At 42.2% G+C, this 16238-nt stretch overlaps 1 protein-coding gene and 1 long non-coding RNA gene across 2 annotated transcripts in view; one reads left to right on the top strand and one right to left on the bottom strand.

Annotated features, from left to right (window-relative positions):
• Nucleotides 1-14414, bottom strand: part of LOC121919530 — a 26670-nt gene extending 12256 nt beyond the window's left edge. Inside the window, exon 1 of the long non-coding RNA XR_006101496.1 lies at nt 14284-14414. This is a non-coding gene — a long non-coding RNA (uncharacterized LOC121919530). The remainder of the gene's footprint in view (nt 1-14283) is intronic.
• Nucleotides 1-16238, top strand: part of CDC42EP3 (CDC42 effector protein 3) — a 51144-nt gene extending 34906 nt beyond the window's left edge. The window contains exons 2-3 of the mRNA XM_042446216.1: nt 9013-9063; nt 13788-16238. Coding sequence (XP_042302150.1) covers nt 14085-14861 — 777 coding nt within the window. The 5' untranslated portion in view covers nt 9013-9063; nt 13788-14084 and the 3' untranslated portion in view covers nt 14862-16238. The remainder of the gene's footprint in view (nt 1-9012; nt 9064-13787) is intronic.

Here is a 16238-nt window from a genome sequence, read left to right as displayed (position 1 = left end):
GTTTTCAGGGTTATTGTTTTAGGATTCACATGAAATTATATCAAATAAGATAAAATATTGTGGGTATCGGCTGAATTGAACTGAGGTGTGAACTGGCTATTTCTGCAATAATCCAATCAAATCAAATAATAAATCCAATAAACAGGCAATAGAGATAGCAGGGGGAACTAGTATTGTTACTTTTATACTTATAGCCATCTTGGGCTGACCCAAGACATTTTGCTGCCTCAGGCAGGTTTGCAAATGGCTCCATTCACCCAAGTCTATTTGCATCATACCCAAATCCATCCAAGTTATTTTGACATGTTAGGCAGAATATCCCACAACAGTTCTCCCCATTTGGCAGTAAAAAAAACCACCATATAATTTTAAAAACTTAAATAACTAAAAATATAATGCATGTTCATGGTCACCCAAAATCTGTTGCCTGAAACATTTACCTCATTCAACCTAATGTGAAGGCCAACCTGGCAACAACAAGGAGGTTCATGGCTGAATCCAGATTAGTATTTGTTTCTTCTGCTCATAGCTCATTCTGTCAGCTGCTATATGATATATGAAATCCTTTCTATCGTATAAACATTCTGATAACATCATTGTGACTCATAATATTTGGCTCTGTTTTCTAGGAAATGCCCATTTGTACTATCAGTGTGTGCTGGAATATCAACTTATGGTTACAGTTTCTAAAGAGGTAGTCCAAGCAGGAAAACCAACAAAAAATTCTATGGCACCATATATAATAGCATGAGCTTTTATCATTTTCAGTTTATTTCATCAGATGCATGATGTATTAAGTTCAGGTGTATAATTTATGCAGTATTTATAGTAAGTTTACCATGTGAGTTCAAAGAAGGAGCTGATTAAAAAATATCAAAATTGTAACTGGAAGAATAAGGACCACACCTCTCCTTAGTCATGGCCACAGGAAAATAGAAAGTATAGGTTTGTTGTTGTTGTTGTTTGTTGTTGTGGGCCTTCAAGTCATTCCGACTTCTAGTGAACCTAAAGCTAACCTTTCACAGGATCTTCTTGGCAGGTTTCTTCAGATGAGGTTTCTCATTGCCATCCTCTGAGGCTGAGAGAGTGTGACTTGCCCAGTGTCACCCAGTGGGTTTTCATAGCCAAGCAGAGATTCGAGTCCTGTTCTCCAGATTAATAGTCCAATGCTCAAATCACTACACCATATTGGCTTCTTATCAGAATACAAAAAGGAAGTATCTGCTGTACTTGAATGTTAGCAAATTTGAGAAATTTAAGAAGCTCTCTCTTGATAACGAAAGCAAGTTACATAATAGAGCAGATATTCATCTTCTTACTTTATATATTAAAAGGCCACAGTTTCTTCCATCTTTGATCAAGATCAGGGGTAGGCAACCTGCGGCCCGCGGGCCAGATGCGGCCCGTCAAGGCCTTGATACTGGCCCCAGCCCAGTCCTGCCGCCGATTGCCGCCGGAGCCTTTGGCCTATCAGGAGGAGGCGGGCAAGGGGGGGCAAGCGGCAGGGAAGGGGAGCAAGCGGCAGGCAAGGGGGGCAATTGTCTATAGAAGCCTCCGAAACATGCATTTATATTAACATTTTTTTATAAAATCAGCAATTTTTTTAGCGTGTCCTCCATATTTTTAAAAAAGTGTACACCGTTTGAAATTTTTGTCCTACATTTGTCCCGGTTTATTTATTTATTTAATTTTTTTTAAAAAAAATTGTTTAATTATTTATTTTTTTGCTTCGGCCCCCCAGTTGTCTGAGGGACAGCAACCTGGCCCCCGGCTCAAAAAGGTTGCCTACCCCTGATCAAGATTGTCTGAAGTTTCATCATTATTGAGACTGAATTCTTCCATCAAACCCATTTGTTTTCTTGGTAACCTTTCGATATTTTAATATCCCATTTCTGTTTATAGCCTTGAGAGGAAGACAGATGTGGACCCAAAAACTGAACTAAATTGAATTACAGTCAGCCCTCTATATCCACGGGTTCTTTATCCAGGGATTCAAGCATCCACAGCTTGAAAATATTCAAATACATATATAAGTTCCCAAAAGCCAACCTTGGTTTTGCCATTTTATATAAGCGTCACCATTTTACTCTCCATTGTATTTAATAGGAGTTGAACATTCATGGATTTTTATAGCCAAACCCCAGTGGATACCAAGGGCCCATTGTAATATGTTTTCCTTTCTCAACGTATCCTGTAGTTGGACATTAGATTTTATTTTGATTATGACACTAAGGGGGAAAGTTAACAGTCTGTGATGTCAGCTGAATACCAGTCCCATCTGCAGATTAACAAAAATACTGAAGTGAGGTGGGGAAGCCTTTTTAATCTAATTGACTGATGTATATCTTTAGGATCATTGTTTCATGATTCCCAGGGGATGCTTTCAAATCAACCCACAAGCTTTGATTTCAGTTTAACTGAACTAATCTGAGCTGTGAACTGACAATTCCTACTCTCATCCAATCCGTGAAGTAACAAAAGATACACCAAGGGTGGGTGGAGCAGTAAAATTTTTGGTCACAGAAGCATCCGCTGGAACATGGAACGTGCTGAAACTAAAACGAGAAGAATGAGCATTGAGCAAACAAACAAACCCTTAGTCATTGATACAGTCAGGAGTGCTCAAATATGTTGATTTGAAAAACAAGGTAAATAGTTCTTTTAATACACATAGAGCCTGTCTCAAAATTTACCTTTTTTGTGCTATATTTGCTTTGGTAGTATTTTGTGGCATACACAAAGAATTCAAGATTTTCTTGATGCTCAAAGCAAGCAACACAGTACAGCATATTTCTGTTGCCTCCCTTTATTCACTAAACCTATCGGCCACAACATTTTCCAGCTTTGATCACAAACATCTGAGATTTCATCACTTTTTTGTGAACTGCTTTTCCTAAATCTGAATTCCCAGAATCCCATTGTGGAGAAAGGCAGGCTATAAATCCTGGGAATTAAATAAACAAACAAACAAATCTAATTCTAGCATGACCTCGTCTGCTCTATTTGGGGGCTTTTTCTCTCCTTAATTCTTTTAATATACAGTAATTCTTTTTCTAATGCCATTTACAACTAATACAGGAACTCAGATCTTTGCATGTTAACATGTTTAACTCTGTGCCTGTTGTAAAAAACGTAAGTCCAACTGCTAGAGTAGTTCTAGACATTTCATTCATCATATCTTGTAACCTGAATGAGATGAGGTGAATGAGATGGTTGAAAGAAACATTTATGCAGGCTGACAGCAGCAGTGTAATCTAACTTTCTACTTTTTGCCAGAATGCTGAAATATAAAGGCCAAGCCAAATAGAAGAAACATATTGCCTTGTTTTCAAAGACACCACAAGAAAAAGAAATTGACTAAATGCAAATGTGATCTAAAAGTAGGGGCGGGGGGTAAATTCAGTGTTATTTTCTGACTATTGATGCTGAAGGAAAACTGATTGGGCTGCACTACTCTGTCTGCTTTGGAAAAGTTACTTTTTGTACTACAATTCCCCATATTGCCTAGGTAACATGAGCATGTTGGCTGGAAAATTCTGGGAGCTGTAGTGCAAAATATAACTTTTTCAAACTCTGTTTTTGATATGGTGGTGTAAACAGTCACATATGTGGAATATATATGTGCCATCTCCAACATGACTAGAACCCCTGTGCAGCAAAATCAAGTCTTAATTCTTTGAGAGCAGTCCTTGGGAGAAGCAAAGAGTAAAAAACGCAGTTGTATTCTATATAGCATTTGTGCTAAAAACAACAATAACACCCAGTATTAAAAGCCTGGATAGCTGATGGTGTGTGCTGACCTCCATTAAGATTTTAAAAAAGCTGTAAATGATTTAACAGTCAGTTGTACATTTGCTAAGGCATATGACAACTGTTTTTTTCTGAGAGCCTGAAGACTGAAACATTTCCAGCCAATTTTTCTTTTGTTTTATGTTCTGAAGTGGTTTGGAGGGGTGGGAAGTTAGGGGTGCAAACTGTTGTCTTTTTATGCATTTGGGTGAAATGGGAGTTGTTTGGGGGCAAAGAATCACCCCAAAATCAGCCTGGAAAAAATGGGGGGGTTCTGGTGGGTTTGAGGGGGATCTGGGGGGTCCCACAGGATACACATAGGTGTCCTAAGGGCCTCTGGCTGCATTTGGGCAACCCCTGATCTAGTAAAATGTCCTTTATTGTTATATCTCACTTGTAGGTAGATTTTGTCATAAGAATAAGAATCAGCAGGCATGACTCAGTGTTGATGCCCTCTTGTTTGTACCATAATGTAGTCAAATGTAGACTTGAAGTCAGTGAAAATTTTGTAAAGTCTCTCCCCACAGCAAGGGAAGAGTATATTTCTACTAGATGTTGTGATATTCATCCCTGATTAACTGGTGAATTTGTTGTTGTTGTGTGCTTTCAAGTCATTTTCAACTTATGATAACTGTAAGGCAACCCAATTATGGGGTGTTCTTAGCAAGATTTGTTGAGAGGGGGTTTGCCTTTGCCTCAGCTGAAGAATACCCTGACCTGATTGCTTCTCCTCCAAAAAAGTTTCCTCCTCCATTCAGCTTGATATTTTCTCTAGCAGATGGGGACTGTATAATTTACCAATGATGCTTGAAAGGCTAATTGGTCTGTAAGTGGCAGAATCCAATATTTTATCTTTATTCCAAATTGTGATAACAATTGCAAGCCCACAGTTAGATGGAATACATACAGTCAGTTCAGTGCACATAAACAAATATCAGTGCCCAGCACTCCAAATTTAACTCAAGCATATAATAATAATAATAATAATAATAATAATAATAATAATAATAATAATAATAATATTTATTTGTATACTGCCCTCTGGCAAACCAATCTGGGCGGTTAACAACAGTAAAATATAAAATATGACAATTAAAAACACTTTATCTCTCCCCCCCCTTAAGGCAGTATTAAACAGAATAACATATTAAAACACAATATCAATGCATAAAAACAACAATTAAAAACTAAAAATCCTGATATCCCTCTGTTGATCCTCAACCATCACTAAGATGGGGCCACGGGAGGAATGAGGGAATCAGGGAACCTGGGCCAGGATGGTTAACCTGGAAAGGCCTGCCGGAAGAGATCCATCTTGACTGCTTTTTTAAAGCTGTCTAATGATGTTATCTGACGGATCTCATCCGGCAGGTTGTTCCAGAGTTTGGGGGCGACAGCAGAGAATGCCTTCTGGGAGGTCACCGCAAGCCTAGATTTTAGAGGCTGCAGTAAGTTCCTCCCAGAGGACCGGAGAGCGCGGGGAGGATTATACGGGAGGAGGCGGTCCCTGAGATAGCTTGGACCCAAGCCATTTAGGGCTTTAAAGGTGATAACCAACACCTTGTACTGGGCCTGGAAGCTGATAGGCAGCCAGTGGAGGGACCTCAAAACCGGAGTAATGTGGTCCCTCCTAGATGTTCCTGAGACAAGCCTGGCTGCCATATTTTGAACCAGCTGTAATTTCCAAGTCAAGCACAGGGGTAGCCCCATGTAGAGTGCATTACAGAAGTCAAGGCGTGAGGTTACCAGCGTGTGCACAACCGTCTCGAGATCCCTTACTTCCAGAAAAGGGAGCAGCTGGCGTATCAGCCGAAGCTGATAACAGGCACTCCTGACCGTCGCATTTACCTGATTTGTCATCAGGAGCGACAAGTCAAGGAGCACCCCCAGACTGCGAACACAGTCGCTGGAGGAGAGTGTGACCCCATCCAGGACTGGAGGTTGCAACCCAATTCTTGGTTTCGGGGCCGCTACCATGAGCACCTCCGTCTTGTCTGGATTCAGTTTCAATCTGTTTTTCCTCATCCAGCCCATTACCGCCTGAAGACATTCATTGAGAGAAGAGATGCCATCGGAATTCGAGGCCGACGAACGAGATACGGAGAAATAGATTTGGGTGTCATCAGTGTACTGATAACACCCAGCACCATGACTCCGTATTATCTCACCCAGCGGCTTCATATATATGTTAAATAACATTGGGGACAAAATAGCCCCCTGAGGAACCCCACAAGTGAGGTACCTCTTACTGGAGCTACAGTCCCCGAGTAGCACCCTCTGAGACCTGCCCAAGAGGAAGGACCGGAACCACTGCAAAGCAGTGCCCCCGATACCTAACCCCCTCAGGCGGTCCAAGAGGATGCCATGATCTATCGTGTCGAAAGCCGCTGAGAAGTCTAAGAGCACCAACAGGGTCACACTCCCCCTGTCAATGCTCAGACGCAGATCGTCGGTCAAGGCAACCATGGCAGTCTCAACCCCAAAGCCTGTCCTAAAGTCAGTTTGAAATGGGTCTAGATAATCGGTTTCATCCAAGACAGCTTGGAGCTGAAGGGCAACCGCCCTCTCGATCACCTTGCTCAAAAATGGCAGCAATGACACCGGCCTATAATTCCTCATATCCAGGGGGTCTAGGGAAGGTTTTTTCAGGAGTGGCCTAACCGCCGCTTCCTTTAAACAAGATGGAACATGTCCTTCCCTGAAGGATGCACCGATGATATCTGTGAGGAATCTCATCAATGCATCCCCCCCCCGGACGGCCAGCCATGATGGGCAAGGGTTGAGAGGGCAAGTTGTCTTCCTCACCTTACCAAGCAGCTTGTCCACGTCATCAGTACTCACAGACTGGAGCTGATCCAGTATGACTACATCGGCGGAGTCACTGGATGCCTCGCCTGTCGACTCTGTTTCAACGGTGGCATCTAAGTCAGCTCTTATCTGAGAGATTTTGTCTGCAAAGAAGTTGTTAAACGCGTCACAGCAGGCCGTCGTCGGGTTAAGTAAGGGATTTGGCGCAGGGGGCACCTGCGTCATTTCCCTCACCACCTTAAACAGCTCTGCTGGACAGGACTCTGCAGACGCAATACGTGCAGAGGAGAAGGCTCTCTTCACTGTACGTATTGCCTCCCGATAGGAATGAAGAAAGTTCCTATGGCGAGTTCTGTCGGATAAGAGTCGAGTCTTCTGCCACCTGCGCTCTAGCCGTCGTCCAAACCGCTTCATCTTCCTCAGCTCTGGCGTGAACCAGGGCCTCTGATTTGGGGCGGGACGGCAAGGGCGCTTGGGAGCGATCGTGTTGATAGCCCTGGTGAGATCGGTGTTCCAGGTATTGACCAGAGCATCGACAGGATCACCGGCATTCCCAACCATTAAACCCTCTAGGGCTGTCTGGAATCCAATGGGCTCCATCAGCCTTCGAGGGCAGACCATTCTAATGGGTCCGCCACCCCCGGTGGGGCAGATATTGGCTCTAAGTTTCGTCTTGACCAGGAAATGATCCGTCCATGACAATGCGGAGGTACTTACCACCTCCGCCCACGGATATTCCTGTTCCATATTAAAGACTGCATCGAGTGTATGACCTGCACAATGTGTGGGCCCTTTGACCAATTGGGATAGGCCCATGTTTGTCATGGTCTCCATGAACTCCCGAGCCGCACCTGTTAAACTGGTCTCGAGCGGGATGTTGAAGTCCCCCAAAACTAAGAGTCTGGGGGTCTCCAACAACAGCTCAGAGACCAGCTGTGTCAGCTCGGTCAGGGAGTCTGCTAGACAACGGGGTGGCCGGTAAACTAGCAAAATCCCCAAACTATCCCTGGTCTTCAGGCTAAGGTACATACACTCGAAATGGACTGTGTTCCGGACAGGTATCCTGGCCAAGGTCAGATGGTTCTTATAGACTAGAGCCACTCCGCCCCCCCCGCCCACTTCCCCTCACCTGCTCACTGACAGAGTACCCAGCTGGGAGGGCCTGCGCCCATATGGCAGTACTATCCTCTCCCAGCCAGGTTTCTGTGAAGCAAGCCAGGTCGGCATCTTCATCCAGGAGGAGGTCCTGGATGATGTGGGTCTTGTTTTTTACCGACCTGGCATTGCAAAGGAGCAGAGTGTGGTTCTGTGGAATGGTTGGTCTGCTCTCCAAGCCATTCTGGGAAACAGAGGGAACTGAAGACGGGATAGCTTTCAGACAGCGATCCCGTCTTCTTTTGTAACATCTGTTCCCTCTATCCCAACCATACCTCCCATTCCCCAGCACAACTCCAATGGCCGCCCCCGCCACATTCCTGGCCTCAGGTGAGATGGTAAGAGGTCAAAGCCCACTGAATTGGGAGGGTGGTGGTGTTCCCTGGGTCCTCAAGGGAACCCACTGCATCCGCAACTCTCCCTCTGCCACAACCGCCGCCGCCGAGCTCTGCTTGAGGAGTCCCAATGGTATGGGGAAGCTATGAGAGATGGGACAAATTCTGTATTGAACAAATTCTGATATCAGTTGAACTGAACTGTAGTCTTGATTTGCTCTCTCTATAACATTTTACTTCTTATAGTAACAAAGATTCTTGGGGCTGGGAAGGTTTTAAAATCCAATTTAATTGATGTGTGGGGTGGAATGTTTCAGCATTGAACTACGACTCTGGAGATCAGGGTTCAATTCGCTGTTTGGCAATGGAAACTCATTGGGTGACCTTTGACAAGTCACACTCTCTCTGCCTCAGAAAACCCAGTGATAGGCTCACCTTTGGGTCACCATAAGTGGGAACTTTCTTGAAGGTACACAACAACAACATACAAGCTTTGTGAGAAGGGGGGTCACAGTTTTAGGATTCATATCAAATGATTTTAGATAAGCCAATAATCTGTGATATCAGTTGAATTTTTGCTGTCAGTAGAATCAGTTGAACTGAGGTATGAATTGTTCATTTCTTCAATAATCCAAACAATAGAATAACAAATAATATTCAGTAGAATAACAATAATGCTTAATAGAAAAACAAATTCAGTGTTAGTGTTCACTAGAGTAAAAAAAGATACTGAAGGGAGAAAGAAGCCTTTTTAATGCAATTAAATTCAGTAACTCCAATGCATGTGTCTTCAGGGCAGTTGTTTCAGGATTAACATGAAATTATTTCAAATTAGCCAGTGTCTGGATTATTCAGGGGAAGGGATATAATATAAAAGAGATGATTTTCTAGGTAACATCTAGTTTGTTCTGCTCTTCTCTTTCAGAGAATTGTGTTGTTCTGCAGAATCTTCTGCTAGATTACAAAGATACAGAAGGTAAGTTTTTCTTTGCTAATTGTGAAATATAAATTACTGCAATTGAACAATTTCTAATATATCATACCTGTACCATCTTTAAAAAAAATTAAGCAGACTTCCACCAGTTTTAGTTGCATTAATTCTATAATTTCTGGTTTAAAACAAATTAGGGGGAATTTCTGATTTAGGAGGCAGTCTTCAGTTTATGATGTGGCCTCTGTACATAGGATTTCGGGAGTGAAAACTGGAGACAGTTCCTGCACCATCACTGGTTGTGTAGAAGAGAAAATTTCAGCAGATATTGTTAACTGTAGTTTGCCAAGCATCACCTGCTAAAATGTGCTCTTCTGGACAATCTTAAAACTATAGAAACCCTCTTCAGTTTTTAGTCTGGCAATTCTATTTATACTGCATCCAGAAACTAGAACTTTTAAAACCCACACTCCACAGTTTGAAAACCTCACAGCCATGAAGAAAGCAAACCAGAAGCCTAACCCATAGGCCAAAGTTTTAATTGTTTCATAGAAGATAGGTTAAAGATAAACCTGAGTTGATATAAATATATTTATTTATTCACAAACTTTTTTAAAAAGTTAAATGAAATATTTTACTAAACCATCACAGAATAATTTTATCTCACTCCTTGGGACTTTTTAGTCACAATTATCTTACGTTTAATTGTTTTCAGCAGGTTTATGCTGTCTGCAGTAGGTTTATTATGTTGCTTGGGTCCTAGAAGTTCAGGAAAAACACTTTCTTCTATTTTTTTAACTTAGCATGTATTCTTGCTTAAGAAATACATGTACTTCACAGAAATCCTTGCTTGAAAGTAGCTGTTTCATTTTGAAATTCACATAGTTCTTAAAAACACATTCAGGTTGGCTGGTGCGCTATAACAATATAGCAACAGCAAGGAAAATTTCAAATACAAAGTCACAGACAAAAATAAGGAAACAGTCCCCGAAAACCCCCACCCTTCTACTCTCCCCGCATCAATACAAAATAATAACAATAAAACAATAACAATAAAAACATTTAACTGGAAAAACATCAGTTAAAACAACTCAGCAAGAAGTGACAGCAATATGACAGCAATGGGGGGGGGCTGATTAACATGGGCAGTTGATTCTGCTTTAGGAGAGGTTAGTCTGGAAAGGCCTGCCGGAATAGGGTCGGTTTTATCACCTTTTTAAAAGCTTCAAGAGATGTGATCTGATGAACCTCCTCCGGTAGGTCATTCCAGATTTTTGGAGCAGCAACAGAAAAGGCCCTTCGGGAAGTCACCACCAGTCTAGTTTTTTCCTGACTGCAGTAAGTTCCTCCTGGAGGACCTGAGTGTGTGGGAAGGATTATATGGGAGGCGGCGTTCCTTCAAGTACGCTGGACCCAAGCCATGTAGGGCTTTATAGGTAATAACCAACTCCTTATATTATGCCCGGAAGCTGACAGGCAGCCAGTGTAAAGATTGTAAGATAGGTGTAATTTGGTTGAACCTAGATTTTCCTGCGACCAATCTAACTGCCATATTTGGCACTAGTTGAAGCTTCCGAACATAGTACAAGGGTTGTCCCATGTAGAGCACACTGCAGAAGTTGAGACAATAGATTACCAGCACATGTACAACCGTATCTAGGTCTCATGACTCCAGGTAGGGTCGCAGCTGGTGAATCAGCCAAAGCTGATAACAGGCACTCCTGGCCGTCGCATCCACCTGAGACGACAGTTGAAGCAACTAATCCAGGAGCACCCACAAGCTGCGAACACAGTCCTTTAGGGGAAGTGTGACCCCATCCAGGACTGGTGAGCTTATCTCCATACCCGGATTTGGGTTACCTATCACAAGTACCTCCGTTTTGTTTGGATTCAGCTTAAATCCAGGGGAGGAGATGCATTGAGGACGTTCTTTATGGATATCATCAATGCATCCTTCAGGGAAGGACATATTCCATCTTGTTTGAAGGAAGCGGCTGTTAGGCCGCTTCTGAAAAAACCTTCCCTTGACCCCCTGGATATGAATAATTACAGGCCAGTCTCTTTGCTACCATTTTTTGAGCAAGGTGATCGAGAGGGCGGTTGTTCTTCAACTCCAAGCTGTCTTGGATGAAACCGATTATCTAGACCCATTTCAAACTGGCTTCAGGACAGGCTTTGGGGTTGAGACTGCCATGGTTGCCTTGACCGATGATCTGCGTCTGAGCATTGACAGGGGCAGTGTGACCCTGTTGCTGCTCCTAGACCTCTCAGCGGCTTTCGACACGATAGATCATGGCATCCTCTTGGACCGCCTGGGGGGGTTAGGTATCGGAGGCACTGCATTACAGTGCTTCCGGTCCTTCCTCTTGGGCAGATCCCAGAGAGTGCTGCTCAGGGACAGCTGCTCCAGTAAAAGGGAGCTCACCTGTGGGGTTCCACAGGGTGCTATACTGTCCCCGATGTTATTTAACATCTATATGAAGCCGCTGGGTGAGATTATTTGGAGTTATGGAGCTGGGTGTTATCAGTACACCGATGACACCCAGATCTATTTCTCCGTGTCCTGTTCGTCGGCCTTGAATTCTAATGGCATCTCCTCTGTCAATGAATGTCTCCAAGCAGTAATGGGCTGGATGAGGAAAAACAGATTGAAACTGAATCCGGACAAGACGGAGGTGCTCACGGTAGCGGCCCTGAAACCAAGAATTGGGTTGCAACCTCCAGTCCTGGATGGGGCCACACTCTCCTCTAGTGACTGTGTTCACAGTCTGGGGGTGCTCCTTGACTCTTCGCTCCTGATGATAAGTCAGGTAAATGCGACAGTCAAGAGCGCCTGTTATCAGCTTCGGCTGATACGCCAACTGCGCCCTTTTCTGGAAGTAAGGGATCTCAAGACTGTTGTACACGCGCTGGTAACCTCACGTCTAGATTTCTGTAATGCGCTCTACATGGGGCTACCCCTGTGCTTGATTTGGAAACTGCAATTAGTGCAGAACATGGCGGCCAGTGTAGTGTCAGGAACATTGAAGAGGGACCATATTACTTCAGTATTAAAGTCCCTCTACTGGCTGCTTATTAGTTTCCAGGCCCAGTACAAGGTGTTGGTTATTACCTTTAAAGCCCTAAATGGCTTGGGTCCAAACTATCTCAGGGACCGCCTCCTCCCATATAATCCTCCCCACACACTCCGGTCCTCTGGGAGGAATTTGCTGCAGCCTCAAAGATCTAGGCTTTCGGCTACCTCCCAGAGGGCTTTTTCTGTTGTCGCCCCCAGATTATGGAACGACCTGCCGGACGAGATCCGTCAATTGACAGCTTTAGACAGCTTTAAAAAGGCTGTCAAGACGGAGCTCTTCCGGCAGGCCTTTCCGGGATAGATAACCCCGGCCTCAGGAACCCTCTTCTCATGAGAGTCCCCAAGGTCCTCCCTAGAAATGCTACCATAGTTTACTGTTTTATTTGTTTTGTTTTGTTTTGTTTTGTTCTGTTTTGTTTTTGTCTTGTAATAATGTGTATGTGTTAATATTGTTAATTTTTTGGTTTTAATTATAATTGATTTAATAATTTTTTAAGGCGGGGAGGGAATTTTGATGTACAATGTATTGTATTTTATTGCTGTTAGCCGCCCCGATTGATCTCAAAGGGGCGGGATATAAATAAATTATTATTATTATTATTATTATTATTATATTTTCCCTCATCCAATCCATTACTGACCTCAGACAGTCATTCAGAGGGGAGATGCCTTCCTTGGTCATTGAAACAGCCCAAGACATAGAGAAACAAATATCAGCGTACTGAGTCTTTGGATGATCTCACTCAGCGGCTTCATGTACATGTTGAACAGCATGGGGAACAGAATGTATATGAACTCTTATGAGTGAATTATGATAGTATTGTACCTTAACTGTGGATTTATAATTGTGTTTTAACGCCCTGTACCCAGCCTTGAGAAGAGGCGGGAAACATGTTGTTGTTGTTGTTATTATTATTATTATTATTATTATTATTATTATTTTCTCCAACACACCTGGAGGACATCAGAGTGGTGACAGTGGCAGTAAGATGAACACAGTCTATGTGAGAAATTATTAAAAATAGCCTGACTGTTTTCCTCTTGCAATGAAATAATTCTCACTCCAACTCATTCTGTGTGGACTGAATATCACACTATTCAGCTTGCAAGTGAGGGCTTGCCAGATTATGTAACTGAGATGGAAGGGCAAGTGAGGGCATTGTTTGAACCGATTGCCCAGATAAGCCCCCCAAATTTGTAGGCATCTGTTAAAACAATTTTGGGCTTTGATCTTTCAAACTACACATCCAAAAATATTCCAGCTTCAGGTTTCAAAGGGCTACAGAGATATGTTTATAAACCTCTATTTTTAATGTTGAAGGGGTTTCTTGGTACAGATGTTTAGAACTGTGTCTGGAATGTCCAAAAGGTGTGGGCTTTGCCTGGCACTGAGATAGAAAATGACTGACACAATATGGAAAGCAAGAAACCAAGATAGGAAGCTTATTAAATGAGTTGTGTTTGGCAACCGTGTCTAAGGAGCTCTGGCTTCAAAAATGTACCAAGTCAGGGAAAAGGTTAGTTAGCTGTTGTTGGATGGATCCTTTTATCCTGTTTAATGAAGGGAAGCAACATCATAGAGCTAATCTCCATGCTGGAACTGTCAAGTGCACTATTAATTGTTTTTGCAAATATGAGATTGAATGAACCATGAACAGCCAGTTAATAATAACTTATTTTATTTGTCATGCAGGTTTCGAAGGTCTTGGAATTAAGTGAGCAATTCTCACAGCCTTGGCAAAGGGTCAGCTGCTTTACTTCAAGGGGGAAACACAAGTTTAAAAGTTCTCTACTTTGCAAAATTTTGTTTCTCAGAAGGTAGCCACAGTGGTGTGAATTTACAAGTGATGCCTGAGGCAATAATGTGACATAGATGACACCTAAGGATTTTTGACAGAAGAACAACACAGACTTGTGGACTATTTTTAGATCTCCCCCCCCTCCTTTTTCTTTTTTACAAAGACTCTCCCCCAACCAACTCTGCCAAAGTATGCCAGCCAAAACCCCCATCTACCTGAAAGCTGACAACAATAAGAAAGGGAAGAAATTCAAGCTGAGAGATATTTTGTCTCCTGATATGATCAGCCCGCCTCTGGGGGATTTTCGACACACAATCCATATCGGGAAAGAAGGGCAACACGATGTATTTGGAGACATCTCATTTTTGCAAGGAAATTACGAGCTCTTACCTGGGAATGAAGGAGAAACTGCCAGCCAGTGTGAAGGCCACAGTGAATTCCTGCGGGCAAACAGCACCTCTGACTCTGTGTTTACTGAAACGCCTTCTCCAGTGCTCAAAAATGCCATATCACTTCCTGCCATCGGTGGTTCTCAAGCCCTCATGCTGCCCTTGTTGTCACCGGTGACATTTAATTCAAAGCAGGACTCTTTGGGGCCATTAAGGAATCCCAGGCATAGCTGTGAGCCTGTAATGGAAGAAAAGTTACAGGAGAAAAGCAAACACTTGGAGAATGGGAAAATGTACAAAGATGCCATCACATGGGAGCGGAATGCCCCACCATCCCATTATACTAACGGAAGAGACAGTCATTCATCTAGCCTTTCAGAACAATACACTGAATGGCAAGCAGAGGAATTATTTGACCACAGCCATCTTTCATGTGATTTCACCAAGACTCAGCAGTCTCAGCCTAAACCAGATGACTCCCTTTCAGATCTGGCAGAGCCTCTCCTTTCTTTGAAACTTGATCTTGGACCTTCACTTTTGGATGAAGTGCTCAGTGTAATGGACAAAAACAAATCATAGAACTTGCTGCTCTTTAAATAACCTCAGTTATTAATATAAACACAACTGAAAATGTATGGGCATCCTCCATCTAAAGCTACAACAATTGCGACTGTAATCTAACACACACTCCATATGGAATAAGGCTGAATAAACTCAGAAGGCCTTCCTTCTCGGGATACATTGGTGCACGTCCATTGATTTCAATGGGAGATCTAAGTAAATGTTTAAACCTCACCCACTGAAAACAAATGGGATTTAAATACACTTGACTTTGGATGGATTATGTTTTGTGTGTGTGTGTGTATCAACTCTCTTTGCAGTTGACAGGTTTTCTAAAAACAAATAACTTAAAACTATTTTTGTACACAATTTCCATGGTTTTTTAATATGGCAAACGTCTCATAATGAGGACATATTTTAACATCATAATTTTCAGCTGAATTTAAATGTTTTATAGGAGCCAAGAGGATGTTGCCACTGTGATATCTGGATAGATTCTGCAAGATAGGATCAGTAACTCAATTCATTTTTTAAAAATCTTTTGGTTCTCAAGGATCCCATATGTTCCAGGCAGCAGATTTATGAAGAGAAGGTTAAATGTTAATTAGTTCAATATTACTTAATCTGGAACTGCTCTCTTTCCCAGAATGATAGTGTGTTGGTTTTGGTTTTTTTAAAAAATAGAAGCAGTATTCTTCATTCTGGCTGCACTGTTATTGATAAGTATTAATGCTTAGCTCTGTACCCAGATGGGAATGGCTTTTTGTTGTTGTTGTTGATGATGATGATTTGTTATGAGAAGTATACATGGTCAATATAAACTGATGCCACTGAGGTTACTTGAGCTTCATGTATGAGGTTTTACCTTAAGCTTGAAAACAATGCTTTCTTGGACTATATGTCCTGGATGTTCCAGTCATCATAGCCAGTGGGATTCTGGGTGTTGTAATTCAAAAAAGTAATTTTTTCAAGCTCCATCCTCTCACATGTATTCTGTCTTGGACAATCCCATTTAAAAAAGATGGAAAGGCAAACTTGTTTGTTTTTATGCACATTAAATACATTAAACACACACACACACACACACACAGAGGATTGTACCAGAAAGCTATTGTTTGACCATTTTTTGGAAAGCCTTTGTATAAACTGTATATTTGTGCGTGTTTGCAGAATTATGTATTTGTTCTCTTAGCTTTGTTCATTCAGACATACTCACAAATTCTTAAAATTTTGCAATGGATTGTTTTTATGGTTTTATGGTTTAAGAGAAAGTACCCAGCTCTCTCAATGTTCATAGGAGATTGTGTTGCAGCAGTTGGTATTTCAGGGACTATAAAGATGTTCCTGCATTGCGTAGATACTTTGTGCAATACAATAAAGAAATAAATGTGGAAA

Source organism: Sceloporus undulatus, chromosome 1 (genome assembly GCF_019175285.1).
Source record: "Sceloporus undulatus isolate JIND9_A2432 ecotype Alabama chromosome 1, SceUnd_v1.1, whole genome shotgun sequence".
Lineage (NCBI taxonomy): Eukaryota > Metazoa > Chordata > Lepidosauria > Squamata > Phrynosomatidae > Sceloporus > Sceloporus undulatus.
The sequence above is the reverse complement of the archived record's forward strand: the minus strand, read 5'-3'. Positions and strand labels throughout refer to the sequence as shown.